This window comes from Papaver somniferum, unplaced genomic scaffold (assembly GCF_003573695.1).
Source record: "Papaver somniferum cultivar HN1 unplaced genomic scaffold, ASM357369v1 unplaced-scaffold_10, whole genome shotgun sequence".
Taxonomy (NCBI): Eukaryota; Viridiplantae; Streptophyta; class Magnoliopsida; order Ranunculales; family Papaveraceae; genus Papaver; species Papaver somniferum.
This window is the reverse complement of record NW_020618825.1, coordinates 6,324,280-6,340,522: the sequence shown is the minus strand read 5'-3', so window position 1 is coordinate 6,340,522 and position 16,243 is coordinate 6,324,280. Positions and strand designations below refer to the sequence as shown.

General features: G+C 36.9%; 1 protein-coding gene across 1 annotated transcript; it reads left to right on the top strand.

Annotated features, from left to right (window-relative positions):
• Positions 1–1,221: 1,221 nt before the first annotated feature.
• On the top strand, positions 1,222–1,587 carry LOC113326237 (expansin-like A2). The gene has a single exon (XM_026574002.1). It carries the CDS (start codon positions 1,222–1,224, stop codon positions 1,585–1,587), a length of 366 nt encoding a protein of 121 aa, XP_026429787.1.
• The last annotated feature ends 14,656 nt before the right edge of the window (positions 1,588–16,243 follow it).

Here is a 16,243-nt window from a genome sequence, read left to right as displayed (position 1 = left end):
ATCTGGGCCCTTGCAGAGCACGGACATCACACCTAGTCTAAATAAATAAAATGACCGTTACTTATCTCTGTATTCGCGCTGGTTTATCATTATTTATCCCCGGCAAGCGCATTGATTCATTATAATTATTTAGCCTTGGCAAGCGCATTGATTCACATGTGAGAAGCATTGATCTTAGTGATTATTAAAACGTTAGCGACATCTAATTTAGGGAACATAATCCTAATTCATGTTTATCAGGCAGTCAACTATTGAATTAGAGCCTAGAGGCCGCATCCATTAAGGCTAAATATTTTGTTTGTCTATAAATGAAGATCAACTTCTTCTCATCTTCAACACACTATTATAGCAAATCTACCCTAACAACAAAGAATACATAGATGGCACTTTTTAGTGTATTATCTTCTTGTTTCTCGCTTCCTCATCTGTGAGTGCTGCTCCTTGTAACCCTCTTTGTTTGCATAAAAGCAAGGCTGGTTATTTCCCTCTATCCAAGGCTGTCATCCCTTGTAAGATCTGCTAATCCTCTAGCTACAAATTTCTTTATCTGTATAACTTGTTCATGTATATTGATTGCCTGTTCAATTAATGAATGCAGCTGGAGCATGTGGGTATGGTTCAATAGCTAAAAGCTTCAACAAGGGATATATTGCAGCCGGTATTCCTTCCTTACTCGGAGAAAATGGTGTTGCCTGTGGATCCTGCTTACATGTACATAAAAATACCTGAATCCATTCCAAAAATGTTATCTCTCTATAATAATTGCGAATCAAAATTTCTTTATGGACACTGACCAAGAGGGTTATATGCTTAAATCACTCACATTTTTCTGATGCATATAGGTAACTTGTAAGAACAAGACATTGTGCAGAGGAAGAGGTACAAATGTGGTTTTAACATGTAGTCTTCCGAAAATAAAAGACCTTGCAAATATAGATTTGATTCTTAGCGACAGAGCTTATATCTCTATGGCTGCTAAGGGTAAAGCCAGAGAACTCTTAGCACTCAAAACTGTCGATGTGGATTATATCAGGTAATTCCAAGTTGTTTTGTAGTTAATGATACTTTTAGCTATAATTTTTGTCTGCCAAAATACATGTCTTTCTATTTTTAGAAAGTATCACTGTTCAAAATACAGAGGATGTACCATTTAATAAATTTAATTAAATTAAATCACTGATCATTTTTTTTTCTTTTGTGTATAGAGTATCCTGTGAATACATGAACCACAATCTGTCGGTAAGAGTAGATAAAAGCAGCAAGAAACCTGATCATTTAGTACTTACATTCCTCAACCAAGGTGGCCAAACAGGAATCTATATGGTAACAGTCTATGCACAAAATAACTTCACTAGGGTCGAGAGAGATATGGACCATAAACATGGAGCAGTCTGGGAAATGAAGAACGCCCTTCAAGGAAGTCTAAGTTTTAGATTGTTTGTATACAGTGGATATGATCGATCTTTTGTATACTCCAACAAAGATTTGCCAGCTGACTGGAAAGTTGGAAAGATTTATGATTTGGGTGTTCAGATGAATGATCGTATAGACAAGCGAGATGGCTGCATCCCTAATTGCACCGATTGATCAATATAGGCAAATGGTGTTTCCCTAGACTTAAGAAAGAAATCTCTTAGTTGATCTTTGTTTTTCTCTTTTCTCTAGTAGTGTTTTTGCTTTCGTAAGTTATAAATACAGGAAAATGTCTGTATTCCTTTTCCGTTGATGTTTTATTTTAACATGGTCAAACAACTTCATTTCTTTCAGCATCCAAAATTAGATTCTTATCGAGAATAGGGATCCCTTGTGAGCTAACATTTGCAGTATAATGCCCGATATGCCATCATAACACCTGAATTGTCATCCAAAATAAGCTCAGTGCTAAATTCCTTCCTTTTTCCCCGGGAAACAGTCATTTAAATCTACCGTGTCGGTAAAAGATATTAATTCCCAAAACAAATTAGTGAGTGGAAATTAAAATGTGATAATATTTGAATCCTAAAATTACAGTTTACCTATAACCATATGGAAGAAAATTAAATGATAATGGCATATATTCTTTTCTCTTTCCTATCGTAGCAAGAACTTTAACAAATTACTGTTTGTCACTAAGAAAGATGTTTATAGTGATCACATAAAACGATGTTGAAATTAAAATTCTTGACACTAAAACCATATATTTGGTTGTAAGACCCTCCAAAGCATTAGATATATATATATATATATGGAGATCAAGTTGAATTAGAAGACTGCAGAATCTGTGAAATGGGCTCAGGCGAAAGGGCTTAGCACGTAGAGGAACAAAATGTATTAAATGCAATAAATTGAAGGTTAACTGGAGTAACATGGATTACTATTATTGGTAGTACCAAGAGCATAAAATAATGTTGTATATTAGATTTCAAAATATGCCAAACACATGTTCAAGAGCAATTATTTGATTGATACGTCGGTGGAGAAGATTCGCATGCATAATAAATTGTGTAGAAATCAAACCTACAACATTACCATTATTACTAGTAAAATAGAGAATAACATATGATAAAATCTTTTTCGGATCTTAAAACAGATTTTGTATTCATATGTGTGTGTCCAACCTGACCGAAGAAGTATTTTTCTTTCGGATTGTACAATAAACAAGCTGGGAATTTTGGGATATGAGTACCCGAGGCAGGTAAGTAGCGGCAATTAGGGAACAATTTTTTGGTTATAGGGTCGTCGCTGCAAATGGACTACAATACAGAGCATCCTCAACTTAAATTATTAGTCTCTCTCTTCAATCTTCATTCGCTTGTCAAATGAGAACCCGTTTAAGAATCTTCACTCACATTTCTAAAAAAATATTCAAATAACGTTTCTCTTGTGTCAGACAATTATATATCAGTCAGTGAAAATTACGAGAGTTAGATTACTCAACACTGTAATCACCTTTTTTTTCGGTCCCATAAAGAAAATTTGATAAATAAGGTAACATAACATATTACACATTAACATAAAATGCCCCTTAGAAATGTTCTTTCACCAAAATTTCTAAGAAAACCCCTATTACATATGATCCCAGATTCAAACTAAAAAGCCTAATGAACTAACATTGTTGCTCCTGATATATAACCACTTAAACCTAATCAATAATCATATACATTTAATCTAAATAAATCATTAACCAAAATAAAAAACAAAAAGCGAGAAAGAGAGGAGAGGAAGTAGAAATTTTTGGTTTTGCAAAAAAGAAATTTTCTTTTTCTTCCCTATTTCATGATGTTCCTCTTTCGATTGAAAAACCCATCACATTTAATTCTTTTTAATTTAAAAATTGAGGAGAAATCATGGAAATAGGATTTAAATAGAAGTTACAGTAGCATGCTCGACTAGTAGTGGTTTAAAAGATCCTAGGTTGCTAACCCAGCATTGTGAAACCAAGAACATGAAAAACATTAAGGCTTTTACGAATTATTTTTTTGTAACCGAACTCTTGTATATAACAAGAAATGCCGAGTTCGATTGTTAGCAAAAAAAAAAAAAAAAAAGATCTAATAGAACTCTTTTTGGAAAACCAATATGTTGTGCTCGGTTAGGTTAGTTGAAATTTTTGTCCCCTAACCAAGTTCTTGTATTAAACAACAAATGCTAAGTTCGGTTGGTTCGTACTTTTTTTTGCCTAACCCAACCCTTATGTGAAAGCCAATATGTTGAGTTTGGTTTTTTAGGTTGGTTCAATTTTTTTCCCTAACCGAACTCTACTCTGCAAACACATATGTTGAGTTCGGTTCATTCGAGAATTTTTTCTCCTAACCAAACAAACTTAAGGAACTCTTTTGTTTAGTTCGGGTTAGTCGAAAATTTATGTTGGAAACCGAACATATATTACTCTGTATACAACTAGAATAAAAATTCAGCTACCCGTCTCGGAACCTGATAGCCGAGAAAAAGAAATATTCCATCAAAGCAAATGTCGACAATCTGTATCCTCAGAAACATTATCCGAATTGCATTTCCAGATAAATTCAACTACTTGTTTTTCAGATATTGTAGCCAAACTTGTTTGACCTAACCAAAATTTACTTAAATTTTTATCATTTTCAGGAAAGTTTGGAAAATTCAAGAAACATTAACGAATACTCAATGAGATGAAGATGCAGATTCATAAGAGCTATCATCACTCAACTCGTAGTCACCAACCGCAAAAAAAAAGGTTACTTTATCGTGTTCTTCTTCTGCTAGTTCGTTCTCTCAACAACTATTCTTTTTATAAAAAAAAAAATATATTAATTTATGTATTAGTATTAGGCAAGTCACTTGTTCATTTGGGTAGAACTTCTGATCATGGGACTTATTTCCGTTTACATTTATTCATTTGAATCACCTTTTTTTTTAGATTAAAACTTGCACGTCCTGGAAGGTGTGCACATGGGTCATAGTTAATTAGGAGGAGTAGAGCTGGTAAACGGGCGGGCCGGGTCTGGCTTGTGACCAACCCGCGGGTTACGGGTTAATACAAGCCTAAGCTTGCGGGTTGAAATTCTTCACGGGTGGTCATTTCTCCAACCCGTGCCCGTCCCGGGTAAAGCTTGCGGGTTCACGAGAGCTCACGGGTTAGCTGGTTTTTGTTGAGTCAACTCGCCAGAAATCGATTTCTGGGCTATTTCCGGCCACATTCAGGCCATCTAAAGCTCCTTCCCAACCACAAGGGATTTCTGGTTTTTGTTTAGTCAACTACAAAAATGTTGCAGAAGAATATGTGCATTAGCTCCTTCAAATCACAAGGGATTTTGTTGAGACAATTTTTAAACCACCCTCCAAGCACGAACCTTGCCATTTTAGTCACCAACTCTTACTGCCATCAATAGCTCTCTATTTCTCTCCTTTTTCCAAACAAGAACAATCCCATTGAACCAAATCATCTTCCACTCTTTAAAGAAATAAAAACAGAGATGAAAATCAATTTCAATTAGAATATATACTTCAATTAGAATTATCATCAACAATTGCAATTATATCCACATGACCATATATACTTCAATTAGAATTATCAACAAACAAAGGCATACCTCATTCAACAATACTACTAGTAATTCGATCACACCAGGCATATTACTAATACTAACTCACTTCAGTGTTGCGCTAATAACTGCAGTTCAACCTAACAACATGCATGCACATCCAAGTATCAGTTCAACATATATACAATATCTTAAATACTCATCTCAAATCCTGGTTCATCAACAACCACATAGTCTCGACAACATACATAAATAACTTTACTAATTCGATTGAGAAGAATAATTACCTCAAACCAATCCAACTCAAGCAATTGAATTAGATTCTTCTTACTCTAACCTGACTCAGAATTCATCACCATCTACCAAAACCAACTCTACCCTTCTTCTGTCTCGATCTGAGTCTCATAATCAGCAACCCCGAGAAACTCTAATTCATAAATTGGGGAAGAACATGAGGAACCCTAAATCTGCAATTTCTTAATCAATTTTTCAGGATAACTCCACCATTTACATCAAATACCAATCAAAAAAAAACTCATCTTATAACTTCTCCTTATTCACCTTTAATTGAATTCTCGATCAATTACAGAAAACCCTAACTATTGATTCTTCAATGATTCGTCACTGAATCAACTTCAAGGCTTAAATTAAAAAACTACTCATGAATCTTCAACAACAATAACTTCATAATTTATCTTTTAAATCTTCATAACATCATCCAACTCTATAAACTCTAATTCATATCTTCACTGATTTAATATTTCCTCTTCTCTCCTTGTTCAGCCAAGAACAACACCACCTCCAGCAACAACCCATGACTCTTGTCTAATTATCCCAACCTCACCACCTCAGAGCCCTCACAAGAATTCACCAGAGGTGAAAAACAGAAAGAAGAGAAGAAGAAAGAAACGAGAAGAAGAAGAAAATATAAATGAGAGTTTATCCTCTCGGTCGATTAACCCAGAGAAGGAGAGGCGACACGAATGAAGTGCGGGTTAACGGGTTAACCAGTGGTTTCACGGTCCGGGCCGGGTTAACCCGTTTCTCGACGGGTCACCATATCTCCAACCCGAACCCGGCTTGTCTAGAAACCAGCCAGTCCGGGTTCGGGTTTTCACGGTCCGGGCACGAGTTAACCCGCGGGTTTCGGCTTGTTTGCCAGCTCTAAGGAGGAGGATCAATTAGTTTGAGGAACAATCATAATAATAAATGCCAATCAATGTCAATTAAATATTGCTCTCTGTCGGGACTCATTTTGTTTTCTTAAAATATTTTAGTCAATTATTGGGGTGCTAAGTGTTTACACCGTAGCCAGGTGTGACAAGCTCCGTTTGAAGCACAAAAAATATGCAGAGAAACACAAAAGTCTCTGAAGAAGACTTTTCTTCGGAATTGTTCATCATTTTTTCAGACTAGATTAAGATTAATTGTTGTACGTGATTACAAGTTGTGTTGATTAGAGGAACTGCAGTCTGCTGAGATTAATTCGGATCGCTTTTGATTGATAGCTAGAGAATTTGAATTTTAGGATCAAAAAGTAGAATTTTCCATTAAATGGAGGTGTTTATAAAATTGTCTTTTCAGCAAACCCGGGATGGGATTTTGGAGACCGCTGGAAAAGTTCGAGGTAACATTCCTTTTTGAATAGCTAGTTTTTCATGTTCAGGAAAGCAGGTGTAGTACTCAAATCTCTAAGCAGTGATGATGTGCTTACCAAACGATGTAAGTAAAATTCATGAGCAGCAAAATTTTCAATTCGGCCTAGATTTCCATCTAGTAGTTGTTTCTGAACAACTATTTAGACTCTTTGGACAGGTATGGACGAGCCTACCACTGGCATAAAAATGTCAAGTGAAGACGAGGATGAGACTAAAGGTGGAGCGAAGGAGTTGGCGGAGGAGAATTACAGTGCTGATGGGTATGACAAAAAAAACAATGGGAATAGTCTGCTCGCTGCTTTAGTCAATACCGCACTTGCACCAAATGATTCTGCTCCTCTACCTCCACCTACTGTGCATGGCCCTTCACCTACAAATGCTGGAGCATCTCCACCAACTCCTCCTCGACCACCTCCACCACCTCGTGGTTGACCAGGTCCACCACCTCCACCGCCTTGTGGTAGATCACTCCCACCTGGACCACCTCCACCGCCCCCTGGTGGCAGACGCCCACCAGGGCCACCTGAACCAGAAGTACCTCGGTTAGAATTCAGGCCATTCTACTGGAATCACTGGATTAGAAGTACCCCAGCCGTCGAGAGAAGCTTATGGGCAGAAGGTCAAAGATTGGAATCTGAAGAAACCCAGAGGTACTGTTTTATTAATACATATTCCCCTTTAACTTTTGATGCAAGTCATATTTCGCTAGAAGTTTTCGTTTCCCATATTACATCACTAATTAGTGTTCGTATGTATGCTAGTGCACCCGCATTCGACGTGTCTGAACTTACAAGGCTTTTCTCCAAGCCTTTGGTTTCGGATAAGCTAGAAGGAAACTCCCATAAACCTAAACCTGGCAAGGTTCATCAACTGGTAAATAAAATCAATATGTCCGGCGCTAATTTATGTTTTCTGATACACGTACCAAGTAGTTGGTCTTGAACTTAGTTATTTTAATTTTCCATTCCCTTTGTCCAGAAAGATGGATATTTGACATCCCCTTGTTTCGTTGTTTATCCACACAATTCCGTGTAGATTGATTTACAGAGATCCAGAAACATCGAAATCATGCTCAAGAAAACCAAAATGCTACTTTCTGATAAGGTGGTAAGCGAATCCTGTTTCGATTTGTATTAAGTGATTTCTGGTTTAAAAATAATAATCATCTTAAGACGTGAAGCCGCGAAGGCATTATTTCCTTGTTATGACCAATAGAAGTTGGACCTATAAATCTCCAATATAATGGGTGGTCATGAAAGCCCTTAAGGTGATGTAAAGCGCTATTCTGGAGCTCCTCTTGCTTAGTTTCTTTTGTTTGGATATCCCAATGCACATCCAGGCTGCAGCACTAGCAATGGACAACTCAGTTTTAGATGGTGATCAGATCAAAATTCTGATAAAGTGTTGTCCTACAGAAGAGGATATGACACGCCTACTTGGATGAATTGCCAAGCCTACTAGGATAAATTGCCAACTTTGGTGAACTTATATAGAAGGAACTGTTCTATAACTACTCCAAATGGAAACCAAATTGCGAACCTCTGCAGTTTCTGCCATTCGCATCAAGAGTCTGCCAATCGTATTTTTCTTAATTGCAATTACGCTAACAAAGTCTGGAGCTACTTCTTCACTGCTGCAGGTAAGACTTTACAACCTCCTACTTCAATCAGGTCACTTATATCTAATTGGTCTTCTACTTCCCTCTCTGGAGTGTGTAAGGAATTATGGAATCGTCTTTATGCAAGCATCCTATGGAACTATTAACACATGCAAATATATAAGAAGATCAACACATATTAAGTACATGCAATGAAGAATGTGGAAACAAAGATTAGTACATGCAAAGAATAATATTTATGTAATTAGTTTTAATTTCTTTGATTTATCTATAGGAATAAATTTAATTCTCGTGATGTAATTATAGTATTAGGATCTTCACTCGTTCATTATATTTGTACAAGTATATATACAAAATAATGAAATTAATCTCAACACAGTTGTGTGGGATAGAAATCCCAAAACCCAATATTATAACATGGTATCAGAGCTAGGTTAGTTTTTTTTTACCTGCAATTGTATCATCATGACTGTTGAAGATGACATACAAATACCTCCATCTTCCAGTAATCCTCCACCTAATAGAGATTCAGGTCTTCCTCAATCAAGTCCCTATTATGTGCATCCGCCTGACAACCCTACCACTGTCATATTTACTCCTCTCCTCACAGATGATAAGTGTTAAAGCCAAGCTGGGTTACATTGATAGAACCATCATCAAACCCAGGGATCCAACTGATCTCCTCCATTGGACTCGTGCAGAAGATTTGGTTGGTAGCTGGGTTGAAAACTCAGTCGATCCAGTTATCAAATCCATTGTCATGTCTTTCCCATATGCACGGGAACAATGGTTAGAGATTAAGAACAGGTTCTCTCATAAGAATGCACCGAAACTGTTTGCCCTGAAACAATCGATTTCATCTCTGAAACAAGAAAATCAAAATGTTGCGATGTACTTTACTCAACTCAAGACGTTGTGGGATCAACTCGATACATTCAGACCTCTTCAGCCTTGCATCTGTGGTGCAGGAAAAGATTTTGTAGATCATCATACCCAAAATAGATCCATGAAGTTCTTACAGGGGCTGCATGACCGTTTTTCTGCACTGCGCAGTCAATGTTTGTTGATGGAACCATTTCCATCAGCATCCAAACTCTATAATCTCGTGAGCCAGGAGGAGGAACAGCAAGGTATAAACTCATCCTCTCTTACTCAGGTTTAATCTGCTACACTTAATGTTTTTCATAGTGCTCCCAACTCAGAAAGACCAAATAAGAGGTCTTTCTTTAATTCCGGCACTACATCCAACGCTGGCAATGGTACCAATAAGCGACCCAGACCTTTTTGCGACCACTGCAACAAACATGGTCATACTCGGATTACCTGCTGGAAGCCCAATGGCTACCCAAAAGATCCACCGAGATCCAGAGATATTCCAACTCCGGCATATGCTACTGCTGCTACTGTTCCCAATACACAGGATGCTCCTGGTATAACTGCAGCTCAATATGCCAGACTTATGTGTTTACTGGAACCAAACAATGGAGATACTGTTGTCACTCCATTTGCCAATTTTGCAGGTATTACTCTGACTTGTTCTTATAATGTTTAGATTATAGAAAGTGGTGCAACTCATCACATTTGCTCCTCTCTTTTTTTTTTTCTTCTTGCACATTGGTTATGAACCCAATCACGGTTCAATTACCAGATGGTTCGAATATACCTGTCACTCATATTGGGGCTGTGAATTGATCTCCCAATATTCATTTACTCAATGTTTTTCACATTCAAAGTTTTAAATTTAACTTGATCTCTGTAAGTCAGCTTACAAGCATAGCAAACTGCTGTATCAATTTCTCACACGAGTCATGCATCTTTCAGGACCGTCTCACGAACAAGGAGATTGGATGGAGTAGGCGTGTCGCTGGCCTCTACCATTTCAGTTTCCAACCATCAGTTTCAACTTTAGATGCTAATAAAACAGTGGATATATGGCACTGTCGTCTCGGTTATCCACATATGGATTGTTTTCATTTTTTAGCTCGTAATTTTGCTTATGTTCGTTCTTCATTTAAACACTTATGTGATGTATGCCCACGGACAAAACAATCTCGTCTCAAGTTTAATAACAGTGTTTCTTTATCAAAGCATCCATTTCAATTAATTCATGCTGACATATGGGGTCCTTTTTCTACTGCTTCTTTAACTGGTGCAAAATATTTTCTAAAAATAGTAGATGATTACTCTAGGTGTACATGGGTATTTTTGATAAAAGTAAAGTCTGAAACCTTGAAGTTTCTCAAATATTTCTTTTCCTTTGTTATAAAACAATTTGGACATCACATTACCAGCATCTCCTCGGGTATCAATTCATTAGTTATTCCTCAATTACAGACTTTCAGGTCTGATAATGGGTCTGAGTTCAAATCAAATGAACTTCAATCTTGGTTTCATCAAAATGGAATTCTCCATCAAACCAGTTGTATATATACGCCACAGAAAAATGGTATTGTCGAACGCAAGCATCGCCACTTGCTCAACGTTGCAAGGTCTTTACCCTTTTAAGCTAATTTACCCATCCAATTTTGGGGAGACTGCATTTTAGCTGCAACATATTTGATTAACAAATTACCAACACCGGTATTATCTCATAAATATCCACATGTGTTACTTCTCAATTCGCCACCAGATTATTAACATCTCCGAGTGTTTGGTTGCCTTTGTTTTGGCATAAATATACGTATTTGTAACAAATTCGATGAACGTGCTAAGCCTGGCATTTTCATCAGATATCCGCATGGCCATAAGGGTTACAAAATTTTTGATCTATCATCAAAATCTGTGTATGTATCACGCGATGTAGTGTTTCATGAACATACATTTCCTTTTAAAGATATTTCTTCATCAGTATTAGTTCTTGTTGAGCCTTCACAACCTGATTATTCGTATTGCGACTCTATATTTCAGTCCCAATCATGTGGTGATATTCCGATTATTGAGCATTCTATCCCATGCTCTCAGTCTCAGTCGCATTCTGAGCATTCCAATCCTGTCGTACCTTCTCATGATTCTTCTGCACAACCAACTATTGCTACACGCAATTCCATGAGTGGCTCGTCTTCTGTCCGTTCCACAAAATCAATTTATGTCGATACTACTACTGTTCTAGTAGTTCAGTCACCTGCTGTATTGCCAGGCCAATCATCCACATCTCTACCTATTCAGGTGCCTATCTCTCCAGCGATTCCTTCATCGACAATAAATTCACATCCATCCCGTTCTCGTAATCCACCATCTTATTTAAAGGATTACCATTGTTTTTCTACTAAGGATGCGTCTTCATCACTGTATCCAATGACAAATTATTTTTCCTTTGACAAATTCACTCCTTCACACAAAGCTTTTTTAGCTTCAGTTATTCTCACTGATGAACCGAGATCATTCTCTCAGGCAAATAAATGTCCCAAATGGCGCGCAGCCATGGCCAAAAAAATCATTGCTTTGGAAGCCAACAATACTTGGATATTAGTAGATTTACCACCTGGTAAAACAGCCATTGGCTGCAAATGGGTTTTTAAAATAAAGTTCAATGCTGATGGTACCATTGAACGTTACAAGGATCGACTGGTAGCCAAAGGCTACACAAAACAAGAGGGTATAGGCTACTATGATACCTTTGCACCAGTAGCTAAGTTGGTTATTGTTCGTGTCTTATTATCTGTTGCAGCTATTAAGGGATGGTCTCTTCATCAACAACGCGTTTTTTCAAGTTGATTTGGATGAAGAAGTTTACATGAAGCTTCCACCAGGTATGGCACGCCCAGGTGAGTCCAAAGTTTTCAAACTCAAAAAGTCTCTCCATGGTTTAAAGCAAGCCTCTCGCCAATGGTTTGCGAAGATTTCTTCAGTTTTGTTATCTAAAGGATTTGCTAAATCCTTATGTGATAATTCTCTTTTCACATATCATCGTGGTACAACCTCTATATTTGTTCTTGTCTATGTTGATGATATTATCATCACTGGTACAGATAATAACTTCATTAATTCTCTCAAATTGCGTCTCGCTTCTCATTTTTCAATCAAGGATCTTGGTAGTTTGAAGTATTTATTGGGAATTGAAGTTTCTCGCTCATCCAAGGGTATATTTCTATGTCAAAGAAAATATATTCTTGATATCCTTAAATATTCCGGCCTCACAGAGGCTCGTACATCAGCTTATCCAATGGATATAAAACTCAAGTTGCTTCCTACAGATGGTAAGGAATTGACTGATCCAAGCTGCTTTCGTCGTTTAATAGGTGATTTGTTATTTCTTACAGTAACACGACCAGATATCACATACTCAGTTAATTATCTGAGTCAATTTTTGCAACATCCGAGATCAGCTCATATGGATGCTGCTCATCGTATTCTAAGATATCTCAAGGGAACCATTGGACATGGCATATTCTTGTCCTCATCCAGTTCTCCTTTTATTCATGGTTACACAGACTCTGATTGGGAAGTCTTCCCAATTACTCGTCGTTCTACCACTGGATATTTTGTTACCTTAGGTAATAGTCCAATTTCTTGGAAATCAAAGAAACAGCCTACTGTGGCTCGTTCATCAGCTGAAGCTGAATATCGTGCTTTGGCAAATATAACTGCTGAGATTCAATGGTTAGTTTATCCCTTCAAAGACATGCACATTTCTTGTCCTCTTCCTATCACTGTTTCTTGTGATAGTCAAGCAGCAATTCATATTGCTCAAAATCTGGTATTTCACAAACGTACTAAACACATCGAGATTGATTGCTATTTTGTTCGTGAAAAGTTAATAAGTGGATTGATTCCACCAAAACATCTTCCGTCGTCTGATCAACTGGCTGATGTTTTCACTAAGCCTCTGGGAGCTCCGTAATTTGGTCATCTAGTTGGCAAGTTGGGCGTTCGTTCATGATCTACCGCTCCCACTTGATGGGGGGTATTAACACATGCAAATATATAAGAAGATCAACACATATTAAGTACATGCAATGAATAATATGGACTTAGCACCTAACAGCATTCCCAAATACTGGAAAGGTAAACAGTCTATTTGCACAACCGAATTCCTCAGCCCACAAGGCTAAGTTTAGGACTTCTCCAACAGAAATAAGCCTTGTCTTGGCAGAAATAAATTTAATTCTCTTGATGTAATTGTAGTATTAGGATCTTCACTCATTCATTGTATTTGTACTAGTATATATACAAAATAATGAAATTAATCTCAACACAGTTGTGTGAGATAGAAATCTCAAAACCCAATATTGTAACAAAATGAGATAGCTTTCTGAGAGGGGGTTATATTTCTATGGAGTCTGGAGGAATGAACTTCCCGGAGTACTCAAGAACCGAATATAGTGGAACCTAGAACTTGTTGGTTGTACTAGCTAGTTACCACTAGATACAATAACTTCTATATTTCGGGTTAACTTTGTTGTTAGCTTTGGTGATTAGGTAAAACGTAAGTAACTGGGAACCTTTGTTGTTAATTTTTATTCTCACAAAAGGGATTTAAAATTGACAACTATGTGCCGAGGAGGCACGTCAAGATACAGGGAAAAGAAACTTTGATAAAGCTTCAGATGTAACGACCAAAAACCACAGAAAAGAGAAGACGAACAAAAAAAAGCCTTCCCAAATAAAAGGGAAAAAAGATCAATAGAAAAATTAGAATTATATCCTACAAATTTTTTGTTTCCACTCGAACACTAATCCCCCAAAAAAGAGCAACGTACTATATGCAGAGAAAATCGAAATTTCAATCAATTTTGTGTTGGAACCCAGCTTGTTGCTAGGTTGCCAACCAAAATTTTGTAATTTCACTAATTTATTTTAGCGATTGGATGTTTATACAATTTCTACCATGAATGACGACCCGTAATTGTCTAAGCAAGATTGATAATGAAACAAATTCAAGGATTTGACACCAAAGCCTGCTTGGCCCTAGTGGTATAGGTCCATGGTTTAGTTTCCTACTCCATACCTTTGCTGCCACAGGGGTATTCTAAAATACCTTTTTTTTCCTTTGTTGTTGTTGTTGAATTGGACTGAGCTACATTTTTAGGTGTTTATTGAGCTCACCACCACACAAAGTTGGTAGTAAATAGAGGGCATCATATGCAAGATAAACATCCAAACTAGGCTAACAACAACCATAGAGAAATTAGTGTAATACTGAAATTGTACAAATTGGCACAACAAAGTACAACACTGCCAGCATCTTCAAAGAGGACAAGCATACTACATAAAGGCAACGGCAAGGTTTAATTAACTAGGGTAACAAGAAACAACAACTTGAGCAAATTAATATTAGAACCTCGAAGGCGACAGTGCCTGATTCAGACGAACTTCATGTTGTGTATGATAGTTTTTTCATTGTACAGAAATAAGAATTAGAGTAAAGAAACAAAGAAATTTCTTTGTGTGTGACTTTCCTTACCATCAGCCGTCCTCTTACTCTCTCAAACGAAACAACCTTTGAGAATTGAGAACAAGCTGAGAAAATGGGGACAAACAATAGAGTCCAATAAAACACAAATAATTGGACTTTCTTAACAACACAAATTTAAAACAATGAAAATTCTTTCTTGGAAAAAAAATATTTATTATTCTTATTTGAACACCTTAATAAGATAACAGAAGCAGGGACTTTCTAAAGGGGAAAGAGCACTAACTATAGATAGTCCTCCTTCGTAACCAACCAGAACCAGCCATTTAGCTGGAGATAGCTTTAGTTGCTGAACCATTTGCATGGACAGAAACGAGGCTTTCCTTATAGATATTAGCCGTAAGAGCATACATATTTATTCCCCCAAAACCAAAATTCTTAAACTCACCTATTGATTCTAGAAGAAGAGGTGATTATATGCATGCAGTTTTGCTTACATATGTTTTCAATTTTACGTAGATGTGATGGTTAGAGATTTAAATTCAGTTACGTGATGATGTGCAGGAGAAAAAGAAACGGAAGGGGAAGAACAAATGGTAGCAGGCTATGGCTTAACTGGTAAAAGATCTTGTACTAATTCCTTTTATTTATTTTGCTGAAGTCGAGTATCTCGTCACTCTATCTCTACCTTAAGTCATTTATCTCTTTTTTTTTGATGGTGAACGTTTGAGTTTAGTACTACTAGTCACCATGAGGTTCAATTAGACGTACGTTGGCCAGGGCATAGTACTTTCTGGTCTATCCCTGATTATGCTGAGATGTAAGGAGTAATTAGTTGCTTGAAAGGAGTAATAGTTGTTTGAAAGGAGTCGGGTAAGTTCCCTAGCAGGGATGTAATTAGTTGCTACAATAGAGTAGTGTCTGGTTTATTTGTTTTCAATATTTTTGTAACACACCAATTATTTATTTATTTTTCTGTGCAAGATGTATGCGAGGTGGCTACAGGAGATGTACAATAATGGAAAAGAAGTGCATAGGTTGGATAGAATCTCTTTCAGGGATGTCGAAGCTAAGTGTGACTATTTACAGCACCACGGTAGTTATAACTGGATTTACTTGTCTCAACTTGTACACACAAGGAATTTCAATTTTCTTCTTATTGATTCAAAACCAAGCACAAAGTTTCGAGTGCGATAAAAGGGGATTCAGTTTCAGGTAACCTAAAATTATCATGTGATTAACTGGGTCTGGGTAATTTATGAAAACCCAGTCTTCGAATTCTTATTAAGTTTCATGATTTCGGTATGATTTTGAGCAAAACCCAAAATTCAATTTCTTCCTATTTGAACAAATTAAATGAAAGAACATCATAGAGCCTGGAAATATAATGTGTGAGGTATATCATATGTATGACTAGAAGGTATATCGTAAGATGAAAGCCAAATGTAATCAGGCAAATGTATGTGAGGATCCTTATTTGCGGATTGTATATATAAGCTGGCTTGTAAGTGTTTCATGAATCTTTATTAATGGATTTATTCCATCTACTTGGCATAAATTTTGAGTAACTTGTAGTTGTTGACTGCAGTAATCTCTTTTATCTGAAACTATGTTG